This window comes from Epithele typhae (assembly GCF_022376455.1).
Source record: "Epithele typhae strain CBS 203.58 chromosome Unknown BXZ73scaffold_4, whole genome shotgun sequence".
Lineage (NCBI taxonomy): Eukaryota > Fungi > Basidiomycota > Agaricomycetes > Polyporales > Epitheliaceae > Epithele > Epithele typhae.
In genome coordinates, this window is record NW_025954195.1 from 1,330,668 (window position 1) to 1,356,574 (window position 25,907).

The following is a 25,907-nucleotide window of genomic DNA, read 5'->3' on the forward strand; positions in this document are numbered from 1 at the left end:
AGGATGCGAATGGCCATGTCCACATGCGGCCCACCGTTACCCACCAGCCAATTTACACTCGGAGTCTAATGACGAATTCGGAGCGCGGCCGGAGCGTATCGGGCGAAGAACCCGAGCCACGCGGGTCTACATCATACATCACGTGCGTCATGATGATTTCGCCGTCCAGCACGTCCGGCTGTGCCACCTCTTTCCTCCGTCGTCTCCCGATTGCTTGCAAAAATGCTTGCCTCCCGTACCCTCACCGGCAGCGCGCGGGTCGCCTCACGGGCCCCTCAGGTATGCTCGAAGCTGGTGATACTCTGCTCGTCAAGTGCTTATTCCGCCCACCTCAGGCCTTCCGTCGCTATGCTTCTGCCGCTCCTACCGCCGCCTTCGCTGGTCAGAAAGGCGCGAACGTGAGTCCTCCCTTCTTCTCTGTAGAGGATGGGAAATAGATGGGAGTTGTGGTATCAGGGAAACTATACGGTTACCTTAATCCCCGGTGACGGTGAGCAACATCTATAGTGGGTTGAGGGCATGACGCGACGGGTCGTTTAGGTATCGGTCCGGAAATTAGCGAGTCTGTCAAGGCTATCTACTCTGCAGCCAAGGTACGCCTTTGAGCATGCCTAGCAGAGGAAGAATCCCTGACCGCGTCACAGGTGCCTATCGAATGGGAGGAGGTCGACGTGACACCGATCCTCAAGGGTGGCAAGACCGTGATTCCTGACGCTGCCATCAACTCGGTCAAGAAGAACACCGTCGCGCTAAAGGGTGTGTGTTTATTCCTACGAGTGGTGTGCTCTTTTGACGCGCCCTGCAGGCCCCCTTGCTACTCCCAGTTAGTTTTCCATCGTTCCTCCCGTTAGACACACCCTCACACATCAACCTCACGTGCAGTTGGCAAGGGTCACGTTTCCTTGAACCTGACGCTTCGCAGGACTTTCAACCTCTTCGCCAACGTTCGTCCCTGCGCTTCCATCAAGGGCTATAAAACTGCTTATGACGACGTCAACACTGTCCTTATTCGGGAGAACACGGAGGGAGAGTACTCGGGTATTGAGCACGAGGTAAACACACCTCATTGGATGGGTTGTACTCGGGCTTTGCATACTGACACGTTCCTTCAGGTTGTCGACGGTGTTGTGCAGTCCATCAAGCTCATCACTTGGGATGCCTCTGAGCGTGTAGCTCGTTACGCGTTCCACTACGCTCAGACCAGCGGTCGCAAGCGGGTCACTGCCGTTCACAAGGCGAACATCATGTGCGTGCAATGTTCCTCGCGTGTGGAAGCACCCTCACATCTGCCTACAGGAAGATGTCGGATGGTATGTTCCTGTCTGCCTGCCGTCAGGTGGCCAAGGACTACCCCGAAATCACCTACGATGAGGACCTCCTTGACCGCGCTTGCCTTCAGGTTCGTTCGGCTACTCGTTTAGTACGGAGCGTGGCTGATGGGCGTGCCTTAGATCGTGCAAAACCCGAGGCCCTTCTCGGACCGCGTGATGGTCATGCCCAATCTCTACGGTGATATCCTTTCGGACATGTGTGCCGGTCTTATCGGTGGCCTTGGACTTACGCCCTCCGGCAACATCGGTCGGGTACGTGTCATTGTCCGTCTATAGCTGCCCCTCAATAGGTTGCTCATGTACTGCGCAGGACGCCTCCATCTTTGAGGCTGTTCACGGCTCGGCGCCTGACATTGCAGGTGCGTAGCCCTTGGACCAGTTTTCGCAAATTTTGTCGTAACTTGTCCTTGTACAGGCAAGGGATTGGCTAACCCTACGGCGCTTCTTCTCTCGTCTCTCATGATGCTCAGGTGAGCAGCCAGTAAGATGAATATCGGGCGAAACTGACCTCGCGTGTAGGCACATGAACCTAAACCAGTACGCCGACCGCATTGAGCGCGCTGCTCTCACCGTGGGTGTCGGACCGCCTGTTGCCGTTGCTCCACTTACTGACACTTGCCTCAGACCATTGCCGAGGGCAAGACCATCACCGGTGACCTGGGCGGGAAGGCGTCGACGAAGGAGTACACGTCCGCGATCATCGAGAAGCTATAGATCCTTTCTAGAACGCTTGGGTAGAATACTGTACTCTGTTCTACACACTATACCTGTAGAATCGTAGTCATGCGTCGGCTGGGACACATACATCGTTAGCGGGAGCCGGGAAGGCACCGCGTGTGGCCCTTATTGTTGTGAGACGACGCATGGCGGACGAAAGCGGGCCAGGAGACTCCGCACAGCGGTGCGTATCAGTGACTAAGGGGCGTGGGAAAGCAGTATAGCCGCGCTGCCTGTCCTTATAGCCTTCTTGGATGACGCCCTCTCCTCTGCGACGATAAACAATCCCCTTCCACGCCTAGCGAGGCAACCACTCCCATAAACCCCCACTCGCCCCACAGGGCACCGCCTACCATCACGAATAACCAACCCAACTTTGTGTAAGTGCTCCTATATGCGCTCTCTCTCGCGCGCGCTCACCCACCTAGTCTTCGTCATCTTCTGTCTCGCCTCAAGAAAACATCAGAACATCAAAAACATCGCATAATCCTGGAAAATTCACTCACTACACGCGATCAACACGTTTACGAACGACATGACGGACGAAAGTACAACTCAGACGTTGCCCCAGAAGGACGACAAGAGGCAGCAGCCGTCCAATGGCACCGCTTTGCCAGGAGGGAACAGGCAGCCCTCGAGGAGGGGTGGGCCTGCCGGCCGCTCTGCCTCCGTGAGCCAGGGTGCGGGGAATCCGCGCCCCTCCTCGCGCTCCAGTAACCGCTCTACGAGCCGTCGGGGCCCAGGTAATCAAGGTACGGAGTCTGGTTCGGAATCTGCAAACACGAAGAAGGGAGAAGGACGCCAGCGCGGCAAGTCTCAGTCCGGCTCCCAGCGCGGCGGTCATCGCAAGGGCGGTCAGTCGACCTCCCAGCCCAGCGGACGTCCCGCGAGCAGCAATGGCGGGAACCGACAGCGCCAGCCATCGGGCTCCCCCAACCCGCCCCCACCCACGGGCGAGAGCAGTGACGCACTGTCTTCGTTGCAACGCATGATCGCGGACTTGAAGACCACCTCGCCCCCGAACCCCCAGCAGCAGCAACCCCCTATGCCCTCCGTGACCTCACTCGCTGCCAACTCGAACCTCCCCGCCAACGCCCCCGTCTTCCAGCCCGGAGCCGTCTCGTTCCCCGCTGGCAACACCATGAATGAGCCACCCCCGCGTCACCGTAAGGCCGCGTCGCTTGGCACGCAGGCCCTCGGACCCTCGTTGGGCTACTCGCCGAACTTGGGTGCCATGATGGAAGCTCCGGAAGACTCACCTATCATCGAAGAGGGAGAGATTACGGACCCCTCCTGGCAGGCGCACCCGCGCCGTTCGCTCTCGCAGAACTTCACCGCACCTCGTTTCCAGGCTCTCGCCCAGCAGCAGCAACAGGAGCAGAGTGATGTCATGGGTCCCACTGGCCGCCCCCAGCTGGCCCCTGGCTTTATGTTCGGTGCGCGCAGGCGCCCCCAGGGTAACCTTGCCATGGGCCCACCCATTAACGAGGACGAGTCGGACTTCCGCTTCCCTCAGCAAGTGCAGAACAATGGTGTCTTCGAGGGTCACGAGAGCCAGAGGAAGCAGGAGGGTGGGGACATCTCTGGAATCATGGCCGAGCAGGTGAGTACCGTGAAGTGTCCTCGTCGTTCAGGTACCCATGCTTTGCGCAGATCGCCATCCAAAACCAGATCGAGGCTCTTCAACAACAACAGCAGGCCCTTTACCAGCATCAGCTCGCATCGAACCAGGTCCTCTCTTTCCAGACCGCTGGCCTTGCCCCTGGACGCAATGTGCACCGTCGCGTACACAGCACAGTTCCCATGTCTATGGGGGGTATCAACGCTTTCGGTGGCCAGCAGAGCGCCATGGGTCAGTTCGGCAGCATGAGCAGTCTTGGGATGGGTCTCGACGGGCAGCCGTCGTCTGTCCCTCGCGGACATGGCAGGCGTCACAGTGTGAACGTTCTCAACAAGACTGGCGGGCAGCTTGGCGGCCTTGGTTTCTCTCAGAGCGCTGATGGCTTCGATGACGGCTTCATGCCTCCTGCTAGCCTCGGCGGTGGAGGTCACTCTCGCTCAGATTCAACCTGGCGTCTCAGTGAGTAGATCGCTTTGACGTCGTGGTGACATTGAACTGATATCCCACTTCAGATGGCGGTGTTGGAGCCCTTCCTGGTGGTGGCAACTTCGCGGCCGATCTCGCACAGGCTCAAGCTCAGCTCCAGAGCCTGCAGCAATTCCGCGCGGCGGCTGGCGGCCATCATCAGAAGATGCAGTCCTTCAGTTTCCCGAACATGCTGCCAAACATGATGGCCGCAAACATGATGGGCCTCGGGCTCGGTGGCATCAATCTTCTCCAACAGCAACAGCAACAGTTCCAGTCTCAGCTTCAGCAGCAGTCTAGCCAACCGCAGCGCAAGTCGCTGTTCGCTCCTTATCTCCCCCAGGCTTCTCTCCCTCCGCTCCTCGCGGCTGGCAAGCTTGTTGTAGGTATTCTACGAGTCAACAAACGTAATCGGTCGGATGCATACGTTGCCACGGAAGTCCTGGACGCCGATATTTACATCTGCGGCTCCAAGGACCGTAACCGTGCGCTCGAAGGAGACATCGTCGCAGTTGAACTGCTCGACGTCGACGAGGTGTGGGGAACCAAGAAGGAGAAGGAGGAGAAGAAGCGCAAGAAGGAGGAGAACTCTGCATACGACCTCAAGAACGCGGCTGGTCGCAAGAACGACAAGAAGAAGGATGATGTCGAGGTCGAGGGCCAGGGTTTGATGCTTTTCGAGGATGAGGAGTGAGTTCCGCGTACCTGTTCCACTATGCACGAAGTCTAACGCGCTCGCGAAGGGTGACCGACGAAGTGAAGCCTCAATTCGCTGGCCATGTCGTTGCGGTCGTCGAGCGCATGCCCGGCCAGCTGTTCTCCGGAACGCTGGGTCTGCTCCGTCCGTCGTCCGCAGCCACGAAGGAGAAACAAGAGGCGGAGCGTCGTGAGAGGGAGGGTGATAAGGGTGACGAGCCCCGTCGTCCCATCGAGCGTCCCAAGATCGTGTGGTTCAAGCCAACTGACAAGCGCGTTCCCCTCATTGCTATTCCCACCGAGCAGGCACCGTTGGACTTCGTCCAGAACTCCGAGGCGTATGCCAACAAGCTATTCGTCGCCTGTATCAAGCGCCACGTACGTATCTTTAACGATCGTCTTCTGTGCGTGCAACTCATCTCGCTATTGTCAGCCTATCTCCTCGCTGCATCCCTTCGGTACCCTCGTCGAGGAGCTCGGTCCGATTGGCGACATCGAGGTTGAAACCTCTGCCCTGCTCAAGGACTGCAACTTCCCCACGGAGGAGTTCAGTGACAATGTGATGAAGTGCCTCCCTCCCACGCCCTGGACGTGAGTTAATCCCCGTCGCCACAATGCCGCCATGTGACTAATCTTCTCGATAGTGTCCCCGAGCGCGAGTTCGACATCCGCAAGGACTTGCGTAGCGAGCGTGTGTTCACCATCGACCCCCATGATGCGAAGGATCTCGACGACGCCCTCTCCATTAAGGTCAACGAGGACGGGACGTACGACGTCGGTGTCCACATCGCGGACGTTTCGTACTTCGTCAAGCCGAACACTGCCCTCGATCGTGATGCTAGGAAGAGGGCGACGAGCGTGTACCTCGTGCAGCGTGCCGTCCCGATGCTTCCGCCTACCCTCAGCGAGCAGGTGTGCAGTCTGTTGCCTGGCCAGGAGCGCCTCGCGTTCTCCGTCATTTTCACGATGTCGAAAGACGCCAAGATCGTCAAGAAATGGTTCGGCAGGACTATTATCAAGTAAGTCGTGTGGCCATCGCTCCCACCTGCAGAAGCTCATCAGGTGCATCGCAGGTCTGCGGCGAAGCTCTCTTACAGCGACGCTCAGGCGGTCATTGACGGCAAGACTCTCGGCGATCTCCCTGTCATCCCTGAGCACGACGCTGCTGGGATTGCTCACGACGTCAAGGTTCTCGATGATCTCGCCTCACAGCTCCGTGCCCGCCGCTTCCAGGCCGGCTGTGTCAAAACCCGCTCTCTTCGTTTGACCTTCTCGCTTGACGAGAGTGGCATGCCCATCGACTGCGGCGAGCACGGGAGGCTCGAGGCTCACAGCCTTGTTGAGGAGGTTGGTTGGCATGCACGAAACCTTGTCGATACCCTGCTGACGCATTCTTCGATAGTTCATGCTCATGACGAACATCACCGTTGCCCAGCAAGTCGCAGTCCACTTTTCGGAGCAGGCTATGCTCCGTCGCCACGACACTCCCATTGAGCGTCGCCTGAACGCTTTCGTCGAGCGCGCCGCTCGTCTCGGGTACACCGTTGACACGTCTTCTGTTGCGGCTCTCATGAAGTCGCTCGAGGGTGTCGAGGACCCTACCGCCAAGACCATTCTCGAGCTGTTGCTCCAAAAGGCATCTCCCCGTGCGAAGTACTTCTGTGCAGGTATGCTCGACATCGCCAAATACAGCCACTACGCTCTCAATGTGCCGTTGTATTCGCACTTCACGTCACCCATCCGTCGCTACGCCGACATCATTGTTCACCGCCAGCTCGACGCAATCCTCCAGGGTGGCTCCGAGCCCAAGTTCAGCATGGACCGCGACGCCGTCGCTAAGATCGCCCAGCAGTGCAACATGTGCGTTTTCTTGCCCCTCTTGAGTACGTTCTGAATGACTCACAATTTGTGCAGCAAGCGTGACTCTGCCAAGCTCGCTCAAGAGCAGTCGGCGCACTTGTACCTCTGTGTCTTGGTCTCGGACCTAACCCAGCGCTACGGCCCCGTTGTCCGTCAGGCGAAGGTCATCGGTGTGCTCGACGCGGCATTCGATGTGCTCATCCCTGAGTTTGGCATCGAGAAGCGCGTCCACGTCGACCAGATGCCCATCGAAAACCATGTCTACGACGAGCACAAGCACGCGCTCCAGATCTACTGGTCCACTCGCGATGTCATCACCTGGCTCGCCGAGAACAGCGACGACGAGCACCTGAAGAAGGTCAAGCAGAATGCCGAGCAGCATGCGCTCAAGATGGAGGTCGCCTCTCGCTCGGTTCATGATGAGAAAGCGCTCTTCGACGAGGACGACAACGAGGAGGATGAGATTGTGCTTGGGCGCACTAACCAGGAGCCCGACAATGTGGGATTGTCCAAGCAGCGTTCGCTTTCGAAGCAGAAGCTGCCGCCCCACTTCGAGGGCCTCAAGACGCTCCCGTCCGGCCACAAGATCCAGGAGATTCGCGAGCTCATGACCGTTCCCGTGAGTTTCTGCAGTATTACAACAAGCGCCACTGAAGCTCACCGATTACTTTCCCACAGGTCATCGTCACCGCTGATTTGACCAAGAGCCCTCCTGTCATCAAGGTCTACAGCGTCAACCCGTACGCTCAAGAAGAGAGGCGGATGATGGCGTGAACAATTTGCCTGTGCGGCGCTCTTCTCCGTAATGCTCAGAACGATCTCTTTCTTCTCGTCGTGTGTACGATAATGGCTGATGTTCCTCATGCGCTCCCCTTCTTCGTCCCCTTGGTCCCCTTCTTCCCTGTATTCCGAATGTAACAACTCAACGTCCTCTGCTTTCTGACCGTCTTGTTTGTAGCCCCTGCCCACAATACGCTACTACATCGGCTGATCATCCCACCCCTCGTCTTCACGTATGTGCCCACGGATAGCTGCTTGTACTCTGGGGAGTGTTTTGCTCGTGGATCGTTCGAAATGTGTATCTCGTTGTCTTTCTTGTCGCACGTGTGATCTTCCTTGTGCTGCACGGTCGTGGTGCAAGATACGATGGCAAATGAAGGTCTCGCCAACTGGGTGCGTGTACGATGAGGCTACTGAATAGCTACCACGGCGCAAGCGTCCCAGAACTTGGCCCTCCGCCCAAGGATCTCCACCCTACATCTTCACCCCACAAGGGTCACGACATTCAACGTTCAGGCCCAGGAGTGGGCTCGTTAGGAGCTCGGAAGTCATCCGATCCGTCGGAGACCACCTCAACGCTAGTGGTGATCCGCAATAGCAGACGGAGGGCGCATCCCGATACAGAGGCCAGCGAGAGTAGCAAGCTATAGGAGCGCAATATGAGATTTTATGACCGCATCGGGGGCCGAAGATGATCGACGAAGACGTACGGAGGACCAGCGAACGACCCCATCGGAATCCGGACGCTGGCCCCGTCTTCCTTGGGCGGGGCTCTATCACAGGCCGTGGAGGAAGGCGGAGAGACCCAAGCCCTGTGCGCCGTCGCGCTCCTTTTCCTGCTCCTGCCTCTCTCTGTTCCGCGCGAGAATGTTTTGCAGCCCGGGTTTCTTCTTGGGGCGCGCCTTGTTCCGGGTATCGCCTCCAGCAGTATTCGATCGCCCTGCGTTTGACGGTGAGCTTCGCGATGGGCCGGCAGCACCGACAGCCCGCGCCCGGGCTCGGTGTGAGGACGAGCCGCCGCCGGAGTCGTCCTGGACGGCGCCGGACCCAACTGCGCCGAGCCTCGCGAGCGCGGCCGCGGCTGAGCTGCAGCAGGCGCAGCGGCAGGAAGGGTGCCCGCACGGTCTGCATGAGGCTCGTTGATCGCGTCCCCCTGCGCGGGCCTGTATCGCGCGCGGTGCCGGGGTTGCGGAAACGACGTCGCCCCGGGACCCGCGCCTGGCGTGAGCGGGACGTGCGTGGTGTGGGCGCAGCTCGGGCACGATCGGCGCAGGGTCCGCGTGGAGGGCTCGAGGGGCTCGCCAAAATCGCGAGCCCCGCTCCGGGGTTGTCGATGGCGTTTCGCGCGCACGCGGGCGACGCGGGTGTGGACTAGCCCGGCGCCGCATATGGGACAATGGGTCGCAGCGAGCGCGGACGGGGCGGGAGAGAGGCGGGCGGCGCGGGCGGCATGGAGGGCAGCGAGACCGGGCGCGACGGAGGCGAGGACGAAGGGGAGGGCGAGCTGGAAGGCGGCTGTGGGCGGGGCGAGGGTTTGGGGCGAGGGCGAGGCAGGAGGAGGCATCGAGGCCAGGCGAACGCGAGGCGCCGGCGGGTGCGCAGCGGACAATAAGACGGCGCGCGCCAAAAGAGGCAGGTCTGGAAGAGGCGCCGGGGCCCGCGTGTGGCACGCATTGTGCTCCCGAAGTCAATTGTCTCCCTCTCAGACTCAAATGTGCTCGCTCCCCGCCCGCCCCGCACCCGCACCCACACGCACTCCCTCCTCCGTCCCCCATCTTGCACCCGCGCTCGCCGCCGCCGTGCACGATGATCCCCACACGCACACACCACCGCCAAACCTCCTCCATCTCCAAACCCATGCCACACCCTGGCCCCATTGTCTCCCCGCCCACCAGCCCCAGCGCCGTGGCCGGCGCCCGTGCACGTCGTCGGCCGTCGGTGACGAGCCCAATGACCTGGCTCGCGCGCACCACCTCCAATGCGTCCACTTCGTCCGCGCCGTACGCGCCCTCGCGCCCCGTCCGCATCTCCGAGCCCCGCTTCGCCGACCCCGCCGAGGCCCGCGCGCACCCGCGCACAGGCACCCTCGGAACAGGCGCGACTGTGGTCCGTACCCCCCAGGAAGCCCTCGCTGGTCCGTTGGCTTTCGTTTCCTCCGACCTCCACGCGCGCGTACGCAGCCCGTCGCCCGCCCACTCCGCCATCCTTGAGTGCGGGGAGGACGATCAGGCGCCCAGTGAGCCCCCCGCGAGTCCGCCTCTCCCGCCCATCCCAGACGACATACTGGAGTCCATGGAAGCTTTCGGGGAACTGAACGACTCCGAGACGGTCGACGCGCAGGAGCTGCAGGCAGAACTACCCGTTCGTCCCCACGCACCTTTGCGCCCGCCGCCAGACCTGCCCACCACCCCCGAGGCCACGCCCGAGATGCGCGGGAGGTCAACAAGTCCCTTCCGCAGGAACAAGTCGCCTCTCGATTTCTTCCCGCCTGTTCCCACTCTTCCCTTGAACGTACTTCCGCCATCCCCACAGCCTCCTTTCGGCGCCATCTTGGTCTCACCCGCTCCAACAAGTTCATTGGACCCGAGCAAGATCATCGTCTCGCTTGAGACAAGTACGGCCACCCAGAGGACGACAATGGCGACCCTCATTTCGCGACCCTCCCGTCTCGCGTCGTACCTTGTGGGACTATTCCCAGCATCGGATGGAGAGCCCTTGTCCGTGTATTCAACCACAAGTGATGTGGACGTCTCGTTCAACTCAATCTTCAATCACCATCTCGTCTCCTCGGGTGTCATGTCTCAAGTATCAACAAACCTACACGTCTTCTTGGACAGGCCCAGTGCCCCGTAAGCTTCTGATCAGTCGTTCTCACCTCGTCTCGTGCTGACGATTGTTCTCACTGACAGATACGTCCATATACTCTCTTACCTACGGTCACCCCCCTCGACACCCGGAACCCCTGCCAGCCTCCCACATGGCGTGCGGTTGAACGGGTTGTGCGCGCGCATGGAATCCCTGCTGGAACTCAGGGATGAGGCCTGCTATCTCGGTCTGGATGAGCTCCAGAAGCTCTGTCTGGACGAGCTCCGGCATCGCCAAGCTAGCCCCGCCCCAGCCGGCATGGGGCTCGGCCTGCATATGCGCGGGTTCAGCACGAGCAGCGCAAGCGCAAGCAGCAGGAGTCTTCCCGTCCATGTGTTCCGCGAAGCGTCCGAGCAGTCGCAGTTGTCCAAGCCGTCCTCGCTGGCCGAGAGCAAGGCGGCGCAGCGCAAGTCGGACGATTCGGGCTTCGCCAGCGGCGAGGCTGGTGCGCGGAGGAGCGGGGGCAGCGCTGAGTCGGACGGTACGCTATGGCAGTCGTCGTCGTCGAAGGACCGGATTGCTCTGAAACCTGGCAGTCCTGGCAAGAGTCCATTCACGACGATGAAGCCGCGGCCTACTGGTAACTGGATCTAAAAATCCCCTATGAAACCGTCTTCTCCATCACGATCCCCATGGCTCGCGTCTTCAGATTCTGTCTGGCTTAATGCTCTTTCATCATGACCCATCACGTCTCTCCTACTGGTTCTCGACTGCATACATAATTTCACCACATTCCTGGCATTCTTGCTGTATCATTATCATCATTGCGCCTAGACCTTACTTATGTCACTCGGGCGTCGCTCTGGCTACGCGTAATCCGCTCCTTGTATTTGTTACGTTTAGACACATCGAGGCGCTGCAGTCCTTGTATGCCACCAATGCCATTGTTCAGAAACAACGTCTCTATGTGTTTGGCGCCCAAAGATCGTACAGCTCCTTGTCTGCAGTGTCGAAGCACGTAAACATGGCTGGATCCGAGCGGATTATGACTTTGCACGACGGTGTCCCCAGAGCCGAAGTGGGTGTGGAACCGATGGGACGGTACAAGGACCTTGAAGGGGTGTCGAGGAGCCCTGGTGTGCCATTGGACATAGTGGACGACGTGGGCGAGTCGTTCTGCTGGTATGACATTGCTGAGAGACATGAAGATTTCGAGACGCGATGGTGGACAAACCTCGTTCCGCGGTGTGCGTGATCGAAACACGCTTTCAGGCGTGACAGGCCCCCTGGCTGCTGGTTGGGAAAGAGCTCGACAATGTGAGTGCACGCCGACACTCGACCAATAATAGTACGTACCCTGCGATCGGTCAGGCGTGGCGAAGCGTAGACCCGACATGGCGTTGGCAAGCAGCTAAGGAGCACGAGCCAACCTAGGGCTAGCGTGATTTTCGAATGGGCCAACGCGACGTGACCGACGCGCGAGCGGTCACGTAATGCCGTGACGTCGTGGCCCGGCGCGGGGCCGCCAGTCCTTTCAAGCATGCCGACGACTCTGCTCCTTCTCCGCCCACTGCCACCATGAACATCTTCAGAAGCCGTGCGTGCGCCCCCCGCCCGTGTCCTGCTCCCCGTCGCCGTCTGCTGAACCGCCCGCCCCTCCCCGCGCAGTGATAGGCCGAGTCTGGCGTGCGTACTGCGCTCGCCGGTGCGCGAGATACGGCCCGCCCTGACATCATCGCATGCATCGCAGACGATCCGAACGCGGCAGAGGTCGTCAAGATCCCCGCTGGCCAGCTCTTCCTCACGCGCACCGAGTCCGTGCGCGGCGGACGCGAGTGTCTGTGAGTGCCCCGGGCGAGTGCGCGATGCGCCCGAGGGGACGTACTCATCGACGTCTGCTGCAGGTACAACGACGCGATGGCGACTATCCGGAGGGTGCCGTCGATGGAGCACACGTTCCAGCTGGTCATCACGCGGGTGTACGAGGACGGGGACCAGGAGCTGCTCGAGGACGAGGAGGAAAGTGAGTGGTTCGTCTTCGGCCCTGCATGCGTCCCCTGCCATCGCCGCTGCCCGCCTGCGGGTGGATGGAGCAGCGTGCAAGTTTGTTGGGGAGCATGAGAACACTGCGTCACATCCTGCTGTTCGAAATACGGGGGCACCGAAGGTTGTGGTCTTTGGATGAGCCCAATTGCGCGCAGATGCAGAGATGGGTTATCCCGCTTCTCCGATACCAGTCCGCCCGTTGCCTAGCTCGCATATACTCACGCACTGTTTCCAGCCGACGAAGAACGCGTCTTCCTGATCTGCGACGCCCTCGAGTTCCGTTCGGGCAAGTCCGCAGACAACGAGCCCGCGTTCATCTGGCGGGACGTCGAGGGCGACGAAGACGAGCTCTTCGAGTTCGTTGCCGCAGGCACTAATGAGCCCACGCGCGCGTTCTTCGAGACATGCATGTACCGCGCCATGTACGAGATCAAGTACCGCGCGAGTGCGGACAATGTTTTGGACTCGGAGCTGCAGCAGTTCATTTGGCAGTGCGTATTTTCCTTCTTCCCATCTCGGATTCCCACCCACCCCTGACCGTATCCGCGACGTCAGGCCACCCGCAACGAAGAAGTCGAAGAAGACGTCACAGGGCCAGGCGTCCAGATCCACCACAACCGCAGTTGAAGAGACGCCTACAGAAGAGGAGGAGCCGGAGCCCGTCGCCACTTCCTCTGGCTCGAACCTCCACGCCCTCGCCGCGCACGAGGACCCGAGCATGCCGTCGATATTCTCCGGCGTCGCGGAGCTGCATCTGTGGGACCCGGAGCAGAGTACGTACGAGAAGGAGGCGGATGTCGTCGTGCGCATCGCGCAGAACACGGCGCGCGGGCAATACTACTACCAGCTCGTCGCGCTCGACGAGCACCAGCGACCCCTCGTCGCGCAGGACGTCACGACGGATATGAACGCGCGATTGGCGGCGCGGGTGCTGTCGTTCACGTGGAACCAGCAGGACTCGAACGGGATAGGGAAGAGCTGGTGTGTGCGGTTCGAGGAGGAGGAGCCGTACAAGGAGTTCACGGCCGCTTTTGCGCGTGCGCTGTGGGAAGGTGGGAACCAACTTCCATGGGCAAAGGCGAAGGTATGTTTTCGGCTTGTCTGAGCGTATGCCAAGTACATTTCTAATTTCCTGAATAGTTTGAGGACCAGAACTATGTTATGAGCTCAAACGCGGAAGATGTAGAGATGAGGGATGTCGAAGATGACGAGGACGAGGAAGATGCAGTGGCTGAAGAGCTAGGTGAGTGTCTTCAACTATACGTATGTGCTGCATTCGAGCTAACTATGTAGCAGACAAGAGTGATGAAGAAGAGGAAGAGGAAGAGTTTGAGGAGGAAGAAGAGAATCCCCTTGTAAAATCGGGCGGCCGCAATACCCAACTTGCTGTTGGCTACAAGGGCGATCGTTCGTACGTCGTACGTGGAGACAAGATTGGCGTGTTCGCACATATGGACGACCACAACGTGAGATACTCCGGAACTATCAGCAAGCTTGCCACACCCAAGGGCAAGGCTCTGAACCCCAAGCATGTATGCGCCCGCTTCTTATCTACTTCGCTCCTTGACTTGACCGTTCAACCCTAGGCGATGCTCCACGATCAAGACACGAAAATGATCCTTCAGTCGCCCAACGACCCACACGCGCTGTTCCACCTCGACATCGAAACCGGCAAGATCGTCGAGGAGTGGAAGGTGCACGACGACATCCAGGTCGACCACATCGCCCCGGACAACAAGTTCGCGCAGATGACACCGGAGCAGACCGTCGTCGGCATCTCGCACAACGCGCTCTTCCGCATCGACCCGCGCGTGTCCGGCACGAAGTTGGTCGACTCGCAGTACAAGCAGTACGCGGGCAAGAACGCGTTCTCGGGCGTGACGACGACCGAGTCCGGCAAGCTTGCCGTCGCGAGCACCAAGGGCGACATCCGCCTCTTCGACTCGATCGGCAAGAACGCGAAGACGGCGCTGCCCCCGCTCGGGGACCCGATCGTGGGCATCGACGTCACCGCGGACGGCCGCTGGCTCGTCGCGACGACCAAGACGTACCTGCTCCTCATCGACACCCTCATCGGTGAGGGCAGGTACACCGGCCAGCTCGGCTTCGATCGCTCGTTCCCCGCGGACGCGAAGCCGATCCCGCGTCGGCTCACGGTCCGCCCCGAGCACGTCCAGTACATGGGTGGCAGCGTGTCGTTCACGCCCGCAAGGTTCGCGCTCCCTCTTGAATGTGGCGTTCAGTGTTAACGTGCCGTCGCCTGCTTTGCACAGGTTCAACATGGGCTCAGGCAAGGAGGAGAACACGATTGTGACCTCGTCCGGGCAGTATGTCATCGCGTGGGACTTCAAGCGGGTGAAGAAGGGCAACCTGGACAAATACGAGATCAAGCAGTACGTTGTCGTTCCTCACCTGGTCTTCCGTGACTTTCGCTAAACAGTGCTGTGGTGTGGGTATACAGGTACGAAGAGCAGGTCGTCCAAGACAATTTCAAGTTCAACGACGACAAGCAAATCGTATGTTTTCTCCCCATTCTACCATCGTTGCGCATTCCATCTAACATACATCTATTTGTCATCAGATCGTCGCTCTCACGAACAACGTGCACGCCATGAACAAGAAGCAGCTACAGCGGCCTACACGGACGTCGCTCGCGCCCAGCCGCAGCAGCCGCTCCGGAATTGTCAATTCTCCCTACTGATTCACACATTTCATATACGACCTCTCGCGTTTGTACGAAGAAGTTCCGTCCAGAACATGTATCAATTCCGGCTCTGCGGAGCTACGGTCCGATGTCGTTCCCGCCCCCGTCGGACAAACTGTACCTTTCGTTCCTCCCTACACATGTATGTTTGCACTCAGGCTCGTGATGTATATCATGCCCACGGTTCAAGCGGGCGTTTCTTGATCTTTGTATTACATTAGCTATGAACTGCGTGTCTGATAACTTGTACTTCCAAGCCCGCAAAGGGCTACGTCCCCGCGCCGAAACACATTCCATTACGATCCAACACTCTAAGTTCCGGCGTCGCCATCTACTTGTTAAGGCAAGTGGTCTCGACGATGATGCTGGTGACGCGGTACGGGTCTGAAACGTTTGGGTCAGTTCCCGCGCTGGAGTCGCGTGATCGCCGTGGCACGCACCGATGTTCGAGGCGGGGCGACGGTCCTCGAGGTAGCCGTAGCCCTGGGCGCCGACGTGACGGGGGATACGAATGGAGGCACCACGGTTGGCGACGCCAGACGAGAACTGGCCGATGTGGCCGGTCTCGTGGCGGCCGGTGAGACGCATGTCGTTGTCCTCGCCGTAGACGGCGATGTGCTCGTTGTGGCGCTTCGAGAGCTTTTCGATGGCCTCCTCGATAACCTTCATGCCTCCAGGCTCACGCATCGCCTTGGTGGAGTAGTTGGTGTGGCAGCCGGCGCCGTTCCAGTCGCCCTGGAGGGGCTTGGGGTGGAACGAGACTTTGATGCCCCACTGCTCGGCGATGCGGACGAGGAGGTAGCGGGCCATCCAGAGGTGGTCGCCCATGGAGATGCCCTCGCACGGGCCGACCTGGAACTCCCACTGGGAGGGCATGACCTCGGCGTTGATACCGGAGATGTTCACGCCGGCGTAGAGGCAGGCGCGGTAGTGGGCCTCGATGAGGTCGCGGGCAAAGACCTTGCCAGCGCCTGGGAGATGAGGACAAGTTACGTCACTCCCCGGATCACGGTAACGCACGGGAGCGACGTACCAGCACCGCAGTAGTAGGGACCCTGGGGGCCGGGGAAACCGCCCTTGGGCCAGCCGTACGGGGTGCCGTCCATGTCGAAGAGGGTGTACTCCTGCTCGAGACCGAACCAGGGCACGAAGTCCTTGGCCTCCTCCATGACCTTGGCCGCGTGGTGACGGTAGTTGGTGCGGTTGGGAGTGCCGTCGTTGTTGTAGCACTCGGCGAGGACGAGGATGTTGTCACCACCGCGGAAGGGGTCCTTGAAGATGGAAGCCGGGCGGAGGTAGATATCGGAGTCGTGGCCAGGCGCCTGGTTGGTGGACGAGCCATCGAAGTCCCAGATGCGGAGGGTGTTGAGGTCAGTCACCTTCTTTGTGACGGTCTACGAAGGGAAATGAGCGTCAAGCATGAGAATGGACGTGCGCGGAATGCGCGACGGAAGAGAACACGTACGGTAGTCTTGGAACGGAGTCCACCATCGCCGTCAATCCAGACATCTGAGGACGCAAGGGTGAGCGCGGGCGGGACGGGGAATGGATTTGAGGAGTACACTCGGCCTGGATCTTGTCACCCTGGGGGAGGGCGAGGAAGGGGGCGAGAAGCTCGGGGTGGTAGTTCGACATGGCTGGTGGGGATGGGCGGGAGTCGGGGAGAGAGTGCATCGAGTCAAGGGCGAGACTTATATGGCTCCCTTCTTATCGCTGGGAGGGGACCGCATCTAGCCGCGATCGCAGCCAGCAGGGGCCGCCCTAGCTGTCACTTGTTCTGCCCTGCGCCTTGCCCTGCCCGCGGCGGCCGCTCCCCGCCTCCTCCTCCTCGAGCACACCGACAACGGGGCCCCTACCGGCCGACGCGCCGCCCATCGCACCTGCTGTGCTGTCCCGCCTGTGTCGGCACCGCCAAACGTGTTCCAACCTGGCCCAAACGACGGCGTCCGCAAGAAGGGACCCGCCGGCCCTCCGTTCCGCATTAGATTACTTTTTCCTAACATTTTTGCGCCGCCGCCCGCCCGCCATGGTCGTCGCCTGAGCACGCCCGGTCCGCCCCGCCCCCTCCTCCTTCGGAGTCACCGAGCCGCTCCCTGGCACATCTGAACCCTCCGTCTCCTCCGTCTCCGTCTCCGGCCTAGTCTCTTCTGTCGCAGATCCATCGCGCCTAGCTGCCTTTTGCACCAGCCCAGCCACAAGGGCCAGGAACCACGTCCCGCCCATCGATGGTGCGACCGCCGAGTCGTAATCCACCGGGAGCATGGACCCGTCCTTCTCGAGCTGCGGGAGAACAGGTCACTAGAAGCAGCGTCGCTAGGGCGAAGCACGCACCATGTAGACATCGCCACCTTCCACGACCATGTCGACCATGCGTCCCGGGACATAGTTTCCGTCTTGGTCCATCCGGGGATGCCCGCCAAGGTTCACTTTGACCTTACGAATGTGACCCCGGCTCAATTAATTCGACGGCCCAGCCTCACACGACCATGGTGCTCACCTTCCGCTGTCCGTCCTGCGGACTCATCTTCGATCCCCAGGCTGCAGTCCGCGCCTGTTCTATGATCCAGTCGATGCGCTTCAAGTCCCGATTATAGTTCAGCTTCTGAACAACGTATTGTACCCCGGACGTGGTGATAATCAAGAATACAGCCACCGTCTATCAAGCAGCGTCGCGTTAGCGTCCGAAATGCGGCGTATCTGTTCAGATATACTCACCCCAAGCCCAGGACGGAACCTCGAGTAATAATATCCGGTACCCCGCCATACCGGAACGCCGTTCTTGTAGAAGAAATCGTACCTAGTGCAGCCAGCCGTAATACATCAGTCTCGGCGCGTCTCGGCGCGAAAGCAAAATGATGCGCGCACTCACCGCTCACGTTTTTCCCCGTTCCGGAGGATAGCAGCCACGACGCCGAGTCTTGCAAACCGCTCGTGCGCGTTCTTGACACCCTTGTTCTTGTCAGGGCTGCGACCGCGCTCGTGTTAGGGCGAGGCGCCGAAGAAGTGGAAGGGAAAGAGGGGGTGGTGGGTGGCAAGACGTACTGCAGCTGCAAACTCTTTTTCCTGTATGCCTTTGAGATTTCTGACGTAGAAGACGTGTGCGCGATGTCCAGCCACGAGTAGAACGTCGTGCCTTTGCCTGTCGCCAGCGCATCCGCATTGTAAACATTTTAATGGTTTAAGCATTCAATGGAAGTCTAAGACGCACCCTCGGCAGCCTCGAGTGCGCTAACAAGGTCGAAGATCTCATGGTCTTCCTGTAACGACGCTCGGTTGGATGAAGTCAAAGCAAACAGCAGGTATGCGCACCTTAGTCCAGCTGTACGTAGAGCAGCGACACACGTCCACGTCAACGACAAAGCCACGCCGCAAACCAACAGGGGACGTACGCGAGAGCCGTGGTGACCAGAACCGCTAGAAAGAGGAGAAGGTGTATCAAGCGCATGCTTGCGAATGCGCCCGGGCGTGTTGAACCGCCGTGAGGGGAGAATGAGTGGAAAGGAAAACGAGCGTTGGCAGCGAGCGCGCACCGACGAGGTCCGATCAAGGCCTGCTGCCGTCCCCACGTGGTTATCTAATCGTCGTGAACTTGGGCTCCAGCGCCACGCATCTTTCGTTCTCTCCACGACTCCGAGCAGCGACCTCCGATGGCACCACGTCGCGAGTGCCTTGTATGCGGCTCAAGACAGTGGCACAAAGAGCCTCAAAGTGGCGTGGTGACCTGCAGCGAAGGCCATGTTCTACAGGTATGCACGGCACTCTCAAGTCACTCTGAAGCGACGTGTTCATGTTCGACAGAACTACCGTAATGAGAGCAGTGCCAGGGAGATAACTGAGATTGGGCCACATGCTGTGCATAAGCGAACGCTGAATAAGAGGCAAAAGAAGCAGAAGTTGAGTAAAGCCGACCCCAAGTGTACGTTCACCCAGCTGGTATACATGTCGTGGCTGTGACTAATGTATCGTTTCAATGCAGTCTATCATGGGGAACGAGCACGCTTCCACTACTTCCAATGCTTACAGCTCATTTTGTGCATGCAAGTCGAGGCCATCACGCGTATATGGGAATTACCCCCCGAGTTCGAGGTCTGTCGGCCGTCTTGTGTCCGTGCAGCTAGCAGGATTCATGAGGCTCTTTTAGACGGTCTGTCGAGAATTGTGGGCGTTGCATCTGTCGCTACTATCCAGCCCTCCTATTGCCGAGTCCCTGTTGCACCTCCAAGGCAAGGAAGGTGCCGGAGCCAATGGGTCTCAGACACGGCAACCGAAGGAGGGCGATACTCCACAAGGCAGGGACAGCGATAGCAAGTCCGACGAGGGCAGCGCACAGAACGTCTCTCTTGGCTCGTCGTCTTCGAGTTCCGAGTCAGTGTCTGAAGAATCAGACAGAGACGACGACCTCGAGGCACTCATGCGAGAGAACTCAGAGTCGTCTTCTACGGACGAAGAGGAGAGCGCAGAAGAGCGTGCGCAACGCAAAGATTCTGAATCCATGCGTCGGAAAGCGCGACAATTTGTGCAATCGGACGCTCCCGTGAGCACACTCTCCATACTAGTGGTCGCCTGCTGGACACTTCGAATTCCCGTGATGTACAACGATCTGCTAAGGTGTGTACGCCCGATCTAACGCTCGGTCATCAGCTGGACTGATCCATAACCAGACTTGTGGAGGGTTACGAGGTCCCATACTTGGACACTCTGCGACTATTATCTGAAAGCATGACCAGTCATCTCACCAGACAAACCACACAAGCATTGTCACCCAACGTCAGCGCCACACATCCCATCATATTACGATTTGCTAACTACCTATAACAGCATGTGCCATCTACGCTTTCCCTTCACCACCTCTGCTCTCGTCTAGGGCGACTTCTTTACGCTTCGTATGGAATCCTAACTCCCGAAATGAATGCCGCACCGATTTTGTGGAGAGCAGTGCGCTCTCTACAGGGCACGCGTACGTGTTTATGTCTTCGCTTGGAGCACAGAGCTGATCACGTACCACAGCGGTACTGTATGCTCTCGCCAAGAGATTGGCCCATATCCTTTCGATACCTCTCACTCTACACAGGTCGCTATCTCCCGCTCTCATGAAGCAGAAGAAGCGCGACCCGACCTACCATATACACGATAGCGCCGTCCCCGAGGTTGCGCTTATCGCCTGCGCCATTGTTGTCCTGAAGCTCGTGTATGGCTTGGACGGTAACGCGAGGTGAGTATGTATAGCAAATGTGCGCATTGTGCTGAACCTTTGACGGCGCTCATCAGACGTCCTTCTGAGCCGGAAGACCCCGCGAATGCGCTGCCCACCCTGTCAGAGCTTTTGGCCGCTATCCGAGAGGCGGAGTTGGAGGAGGCGAAACATCCCACCCCGGCCTCCATGGGAACTAGCACGTATGTCTCCCCTGCACGATCCGCTCTCTCGATGACCCCCCTGACGAGGCCCGGGGGGGCCTCCGTCCCAGATCGGCGCTCGACATGGACGGAGCCATGATGGACGCGTATCTGGATTTCTGTCAACGGGCGTTGCTTCCCCGAGAGGATCGCATGCCTGGTATGCTATGTGTTGCCTTGTCATTCAGTATGGGTCTGATTTTGAGCCCCGCAGCGCGCAATGCGACGACAGACAATTTCCCCCTCTGTGAAGGTGTTGGAAATGCGACCACATCACGGAACAAGAAGCCAGAAGAGGCACAGCCTCGCCAGCCATACGTCCCAAATGCTGTGCCTTCGGAGGATCCGTCGGAGGTCCCGAGGAAGCCCGGGGAACAATACACGATCTACCACACACAAGACATTCTCGGCACGCTTCCGGAGGACCTCGAGCTCGTCGTCTCGTCTGCGGCGCGTTGGGCTGGTGTCGATGTGCTCTACGTGTCCGGAGTCGTAGAACGTGTCGAAAGACGTTTCGAAATTTGGTGGGAGACCCTTCGCAAGAGAGAACGCCGGGCAGAACTGGAAAATGCGAAGACCGTTGATGCGCGCTGAGTGAATGGTTCGGGGTTGTATTTACGTTCATGGGCCGTCCGCTGATCACGATTTATGAAGATCGCGAAACGGTGCAAATCGGCCAGGTACGAATGAGCCCGGGAAACCCGAGACGCTCTACCGCCTCGCTACCTTGCTCGAGGTGCGGCGTTTCGTAACCCAAGGCTCTGCGGCTGTCGTACTCGGCGCCTCCGGGGATTTCGGCGCGTAGCTCTGCATTTCCAAACGCGCGTGCGTCTCACAATCCTCATTTGGTATGAGCGCACAACAGAACAAACAAGACACTCGTCCTGTGAGCTTTCGGTGCCTTTTGTGTAGCTTTCCGCCCACTCTCAGTGCTCACCGCCGAACTCTGTTGGTGCAGATTTAGTGGCGGCTGTCAACTCTCTCTTAAATCTTTCCCCCGATCGGAGAAGGCGATGGGTGTAACTCCAAATCAAATTCATTCTTTAACGAGATCACGCTTCGGCGCTGGGCGTTCAATGTTCACCGCCCATAGCAGGATACGCCTCTTCGCTGATGAGGGGGTGGACCCGGCTTCAAAGATACCTTGTCTTGCAGTTGAGCGCTTGGGCTGCCACCGCCCACGTCTCCTCTTGACACTCCATGCGGCTGAGGGCTACGTTTCGAATTGAGCCTCGTGACATCCGCACCTGTGCGACACTCACCATTCCACCCCCCTTGATGTTCACAGCACTCGGACTGCTCGGGAATGGGCGCCCCCGCGCCCTAGACTGGTGCATCGCGTTTCTCGCGCGCTCGCTCGGGGAACTCGCGTTTTGCTACGGACCCTGTGCGCCCTTGCGAGTCTTGTCGCGGGGTGATGCGCGCCGGCGCAGGGCCCACCGGGCGGCGACAGCGCCCCCGGGCCCAGGCGGCCAGCGTCGACGCTCCTATTGGATGGACGAGTATTCGCCTCTGCACACCAGCCTCTGCACGAGGCCTACCAAACCACTGGTAAGGACGTTCGCCCGCTCTGTCGCAACTATAAAGAGCGCGCGCGCAGAGACCGTTCAGCATCCCGCTCTTCCACTTTCCCCTCCTCTCCTCCTCCTCCTTTCTTCTCTTTTATTCTCGACGCCCCTCCCCCATCCACGATGTTCGCCTCGTCTAAGCTTCTTGTGCCCCTCGCGGTTGCTGCTGGTGTCCTCGCTGCTTCCCCCGCGGAGCAGGTTGCCTCGCTCAAGAGCGCGCCTACGCAGAATGACCGTATCAAGATCCTGGACCAGGACTCAGACGTGAGTACTCAAATTCAAAAGCGCATCTTCTTTCTATCACATGATTGACATCACATGTGCCCTAGTTTGTGTTCAACTTCTTCAACGCGACGCCGGCCAAGGGAGCGGGTGGCAGCAGCTTCAGTGCTACTGTCTCCAACTTTCCTGTACTCGTCAACAATGGTAAGCGACTATGAGATATCATAACTCTCACAGAAGCTGACGATTGCGTGACTCTCACTTTCAGGCCTTGCCATGACCATCGGGTTCCTCGAGCCGTGTGGGATGAACACTCCCCACACTCACCCCCGTGCTACGGAGATGCTTTATGTCGTCAACGGCACCCTCACCACCGGCATGATCGCGGAGAACGGCGCGCGTTTCGTCTTCAACCAGATCGAGACCGGGAGCGCACAGGTATTCCTTCAGGGCTCGATCCACTACCAGCAGAACGAGCTCTGTGACCCGGTCATGTTCGTCGGTGAGTTGCTCAGGATCAAGTTGCTGCAGAACACACGTACTGAATGACCTCCCCCAGCGGCTCTCAACAGCGAGGACCCCGGCGTCGAGTCCATTGCTCAGCGCTACTTTGGTCTTCCTCCTGATGTCGTCGCCGCCTCTCTTGGCGACGTTGGTGTTGAGAACGTCGCGTGGATCGAGAGCCAGGTGAGCTATGATTCACGTACCTATGTCGAAGCGCGTCCTCATCCCCTCCCACAGATCCCGGACAACTTCGCTCTCGGCCGCCAGGAGTGCCTCGACCGGTGCGGGATCAAGCGCGAGGGCCAGCTCTCGAACCAGCGCCAGCCCCGCGTGTCCGGCAACGCCCTCCCCAACCAGATGGCGTCGATGACCTCGATGTCGACGTGGCCCGCGAGCTCGACGAAGGTGTACGGCAGCGCGGGCGCGTCCTCGACCTCGACGCACAACTCGCGCGACCCGTCGCAGCAGACCGCCAATGTGCTCGGCGCGCTCGCGGACGACTCGGACGCAGCGACGGGCGCCGGCGGGATCTCGAACACGGTGCTCATCGCGCTCTGCGCCGTCGTCGGCGTCATGGGCCTCGGGTACGTCGTCATCGGCGCGGTGTACATCGCGGGCCGCCGCAAACAGTCGCGCGCGAACCGGTTCTACGTCCGCCCCGAGATGGCGGGCCGCGCACGCGTGCCCACAGACGAGAAGTACGACTCGTGAGAGGGACGCGCCGCTGGTGAAACGCCGGTCTCTGCGGGTGTCTTGCGCTTGATCTGATATTAAATTCCCCTCATGGACTTCATTCACTGTAGCCTACTACTATGACCTATTGGACTTTCACGCTGCTGCAACGGACATTATTGTTACGAATCTGTTATGATCATAATCTGCTTTCGAGCATCCATTGGCGTGGTGTGCATGCGGAACCGACGAGTCCGCCAACCCTCACCAATCGACAACCCACTTCCCAAAAGCATTTCTCCTGTCTTAAAAGTCAAGCCATGTGCCGCAGAGCTCAAGTGTGGTACGTACCTATCCTCCGCATCTCCGTAAAAATCCAGCCTCGTGCAGACGTTGGCACACTCATTGGCCGATCTTTCGGTGCACGATTTGGAGTTGCAGCTTTGACGGGAGTGAGGATCGAAAGTATGGATGTCGACCTCCTCGTGGTACCGTGTCGACATCCAACGACTTGGCTGAGGGGCATGCTGCTGGCGCAGGTATGCTGCCGACACAAGCCAATCAAATAGAATGGTCAAGGAAAACGGTCGAAAAGCCAAGTGTCTTCGGATGCGTGCGACGAGCCTTGGGAAGGATCAGCATTCCAGCCGGAGCGACACCTGCCAGCGTCCAAACGGTGGACCCGCCCGAGCAGATCCTCCTCGACACGCGACGGCTCTGGAATGATGTGGTCAGGTTCTCGCAGAGACTTACGTGCCGCACAAGCCATGGATCCCACTCGGCTCGTGCTTGAGCTCGGGAGATCGACCGAGCCGCCAAGCCACCCCAGGGGCGGCCGCCCGCCTGCTGGTGGGTGGTTGTGGGTCCACGCGGCAAACGCCCCTCGGCGCACCCGTGAGGCCCGAGGGCCATGCCCGGCCCTGAATTTCACGGTTCTCGAAGGCCCAACCAAGCCCAACCAGCAGGGAGAACTTTCCAAGACAGCTGATTGCGGGCTTGAGGCTTGAAGCTTGAAGGCGCGGACGGCTTCCCTTCCGTTAGCTCCGCCAGGGCCGCGCCGCGCACGCGCGCAAGGTTGGCACGTGCGCGCCGCTGTCGCCGTCGACCTGATTTCCGTGCGTCCTCCTCCTCCTCCGTTCCAATTCCAGTCGGAGGGCCTCGCGCGTCAGCACGTCTGAGGCTGGGGACAGCCAGCCCCTCGCGAGGCGCGCGATCGCGGTCCGTCGATCGTCGGTTCGCACGCTGCGAACGCTGCGGGATCCACGCCCGTCGCCCGACGCCCGACGCCCGCGCCGCGCGACGGGATTCACGCGCTCGCCGGCGGCGTACACGCAGTCCCGATGACTCACCGCCCCACCAATCCTCGTCAACGTGAGGGGGCGGACACAGGCTGTCTCACGCACGGGCCCCGGGGCGCAGCTTGTTCGAACAACGCCAGCAGGCTGCAGAAGGTCGACTGTTCCTGCTGCCGGCACCAAGCGCATAATGGCTCCGAGAACAAGATGCGAAATGCCACTTGTTCTACGCGCATCGTGATTCACGAACATGGGGGAGGGGCGCGCCCGTTCTCCCTCCGGAGAGATCGACAGCTTGTACTCAGGAGAGCAGACAACACGAATTAAATGCGACGTCCAACAAAGTCCAAATCGTCCACAAGAGAATGCTGGGGTCGAGCCTCGTCGGCGCGCCGGCTCTTTGTATTATAGTATACAGTACTCTATATATACACGCGGAGGAAGACGAAGACACGTGCGCACGAGACGAGCCCTCGACGGCGGGCGCACATGGAGCGGGGACACGGTGTGGGGAGCGCGAACCTCTCGGCAAAGAGCTGGGTCGCGCGCGCTGGGAACGCGAACCCGGGCAACGCTGATGGACGTCGTCGACCACGCCTACCGCGCGCCGCGCCACGGGCGGAGAGGCACGCAGGTCCCAGGACGTCGTCGATGACGTCGATCTGCGAGCGTGAGCGCGCCCGACCGCCGGCCGTCCGCCGCGGCTGACTGAAGACTCTGGGCGTCGCGATGCAGGGCCTGATCGTCGTTGACGGGGCTGCGGGACATGTAGATGTATGCGGCGGGCGGGTGGGTACATGGAAGACGAGCGACTGCTGATAAGCTGAGGCGGGAGGGCTGAGGCGCGCTGAGGGTGCGCGCGACGTAGGTACATGTACGGGTTTTCGCCCGGCCTGGTAGTCCCAGGGCCGGACGCGGTGCGAGAATTGGGAGGCCGAATGCTGCAAGGTGGCGGGGCGAATGGATGAATGAGTGAACGAATGCCTGTGCGGGTACACGGTCGGAATGTGCGAGACATGAATGGGAACCTCCGGACAATGCGAGTGAATTCCAGAGGGTCCGGCTGCAAGAAGAGAGACGTAACGCGGGTAGGCAAGAGGACAAGGAGAAAGAGGCACGTAACGAACGCGGGGCGGTCAGGTATCAATGAACGACGTGGGTGCGGCGCGAGCGGTGCCAACGTCCATCATTAGGCGGCGGTTTTGGATTGTATGCGGGTGTGTGTGG

The 25,907-nt window shown here is 59.6% G+C and overlaps 9 protein-coding genes across 9 annotated transcripts; 6 read left to right on the forward strand and 3 right to left on the reverse strand.

Annotated features, from left to right (window-relative positions):
• Positions 1 to 222: 222 nt before the first annotated feature.
• On the forward strand, positions 223 to 2,045 carry BXZ73DRAFT_87776 (uncharacterized protein; the record flags this gene model as incomplete). The annotated part of the gene is made up of 14 exons (XM_048024713.1): positions 223 to 279; positions 336 to 398; positions 457 to 490; positions 541 to 593; positions 645 to 756; positions 806 to 823; positions 883 to 1,052; positions 1,113 to 1,246; positions 1,297 to 1,399; positions 1,452 to 1,583; positions 1,642 to 1,690; positions 1,747 to 1,801; positions 1,851 to 1,902; positions 1,956 to 2,045. The coding sequence occupies 14 exons, from the start codon at positions 223 to 225 to the stop codon at positions 2,043 to 2,045; spliced, it is 1,122 nt and encodes a 373-aa protein (XP_047882278.1).
• A 538-nt stretch (positions 2,046 to 2,583) lies between these two features.
• Positions 2,584 to 7,464, forward strand: BXZ73DRAFT_40630 (RNB-domain-containing protein; the record flags this gene model as incomplete). The annotated part of the gene is made up of 10 exons (XM_048018613.1): positions 2,584 to 3,651; positions 3,702 to 4,128; positions 4,182 to 4,824; positions 4,878 to 5,208; positions 5,264 to 5,421; positions 5,475 to 5,849; positions 5,904 to 6,177; positions 6,233 to 6,690; positions 6,745 to 7,309; positions 7,369 to 7,464. 10 exons carry the CDS (start codon positions 2,584 to 2,586, stop codon positions 7,462 to 7,464), a joined length of 4,395 nt encoding a protein of 1,464 aa, XP_047882279.1.
• Positions 7,465 to 8,246: 782 nt separating this feature from the next.
• Positions 8,247 to 8,601, reverse strand: BXZ73DRAFT_74401 (uncharacterized protein; the record flags this gene model as incomplete). The annotated part of the gene is made up of 2 exons (XM_048022016.1): positions 8,247 to 8,410; positions 8,454 to 8,601. 2 exons carry the CDS (start codon positions 8,599 to 8,601, stop codon positions 8,247 to 8,249), a joined length of 312 nt encoding a protein of 103 aa, XP_047882280.1.
• Positions 8,602 to 9,276: 675 nt separating this feature from the next.
• On the forward strand, positions 9,277 to 10,929 carry BXZ73DRAFT_40786 (uncharacterized protein; the record flags this gene model as incomplete). The annotated part of the gene is made up of 2 exons (XM_048018644.1): positions 9,277 to 10,319; positions 10,380 to 10,929. The coding sequence occupies 2 exons, from the start codon at positions 9,277 to 9,279 to the stop codon at positions 10,927 to 10,929; spliced, it is 1,593 nt and encodes a 530-aa protein (XP_047882281.1).
• Positions 10,930 to 11,853: 924 nt separating this feature from the next.
• On the forward strand, positions 11,854 to 15,022 carry BXZ73DRAFT_87779 (VID27 cytoplasmic protein; the record flags this gene model as incomplete). The annotated part of the gene is made up of 11 exons (XM_048024714.1): positions 11,854 to 11,872; positions 12,026 to 12,116; positions 12,180 to 12,298; positions 12,557 to 12,812; positions 12,877 to 13,405; positions 13,462 to 13,564; positions 13,618 to 13,853; positions 13,908 to 14,533; positions 14,595 to 14,714; positions 14,783 to 14,837; positions 14,903 to 15,022. 11 exons carry the CDS (start codon positions 11,854 to 11,856, stop codon positions 15,020 to 15,022), a joined length of 2,274 nt encoding a protein of 757 aa, XP_047882282.1.
• Positions 15,023 to 15,356: 334 nt separating this feature from the next.
• On the reverse strand, positions 15,357 to 16,660 carry BXZ73DRAFT_40585 (glutamine synthetase; the record flags this gene model as incomplete). The annotated part of the gene is made up of 5 exons (XM_048018605.1): positions 15,357 to 15,409; positions 15,466 to 15,996; positions 16,059 to 16,419; positions 16,491 to 16,534; positions 16,588 to 16,660. The coding sequence occupies 5 exons, from the start codon at positions 16,658 to 16,660 to the stop codon at positions 15,357 to 15,359; spliced, it is 1,062 nt and encodes a 353-aa protein (XP_047882283.1).
• A 351-nt stretch (positions 16,661 to 17,011) lies between these two features.
• Positions 17,012 to 18,470, reverse strand: BXZ73DRAFT_97500 (DnaJ-domain-containing protein; the record flags this gene model as incomplete). Its single annotated transcript, XM_048027386.1, has 9 exons — positions 17,012 to 17,305; positions 17,357 to 17,458; positions 17,523 to 17,681; positions 17,741 to 17,822; positions 17,895 to 17,990; positions 18,068 to 18,164; positions 18,234 to 18,282; positions 18,335 to 18,344; positions 18,415 to 18,470. The coding sequence occupies 9 exons, from the start codon at positions 18,468 to 18,470 to the stop codon at positions 17,012 to 17,014; spliced, it is 945 nt and encodes a 314-aa protein (XP_047882284.1).
• A 202-nt stretch (positions 18,471 to 18,672) lies between these two features.
• Positions 18,673 to 21,013, forward strand: BXZ73DRAFT_40601 (uncharacterized protein; the record flags this gene model as incomplete). Its single annotated transcript, XM_048018607.1, has 10 exons — positions 18,673 to 18,771; positions 18,824 to 18,941; positions 19,002 to 19,111; positions 19,167 to 19,633; positions 19,687 to 19,792; positions 19,844 to 19,982; positions 20,033 to 20,237; positions 20,294 to 20,419; positions 20,491 to 20,588; positions 20,652 to 21,013. 10 exons carry the CDS (start codon positions 18,673 to 18,675, stop codon positions 21,011 to 21,013), a joined length of 1,830 nt encoding a protein of 609 aa, XP_047882285.1.
• A 1,097-nt stretch (positions 21,014 to 22,110) lies between these two features.
• On the forward strand, positions 22,111 to 23,424 carry BXZ73DRAFT_97502 (RmlC-like cupin; the record flags this gene model as incomplete). Its single annotated transcript, XM_048027387.1, has 5 exons — positions 22,111 to 22,251; positions 22,317 to 22,413; positions 22,478 to 22,711; positions 22,769 to 22,896; positions 22,951 to 23,424. The coding sequence occupies 5 exons, from the start codon at positions 22,111 to 22,113 to the stop codon at positions 23,422 to 23,424; spliced, it is 1,074 nt and encodes a 357-aa protein (XP_047882286.1).
• Between the last annotated feature and the right edge of the window lie 2,483 nt (positions 23,425 to 25,907).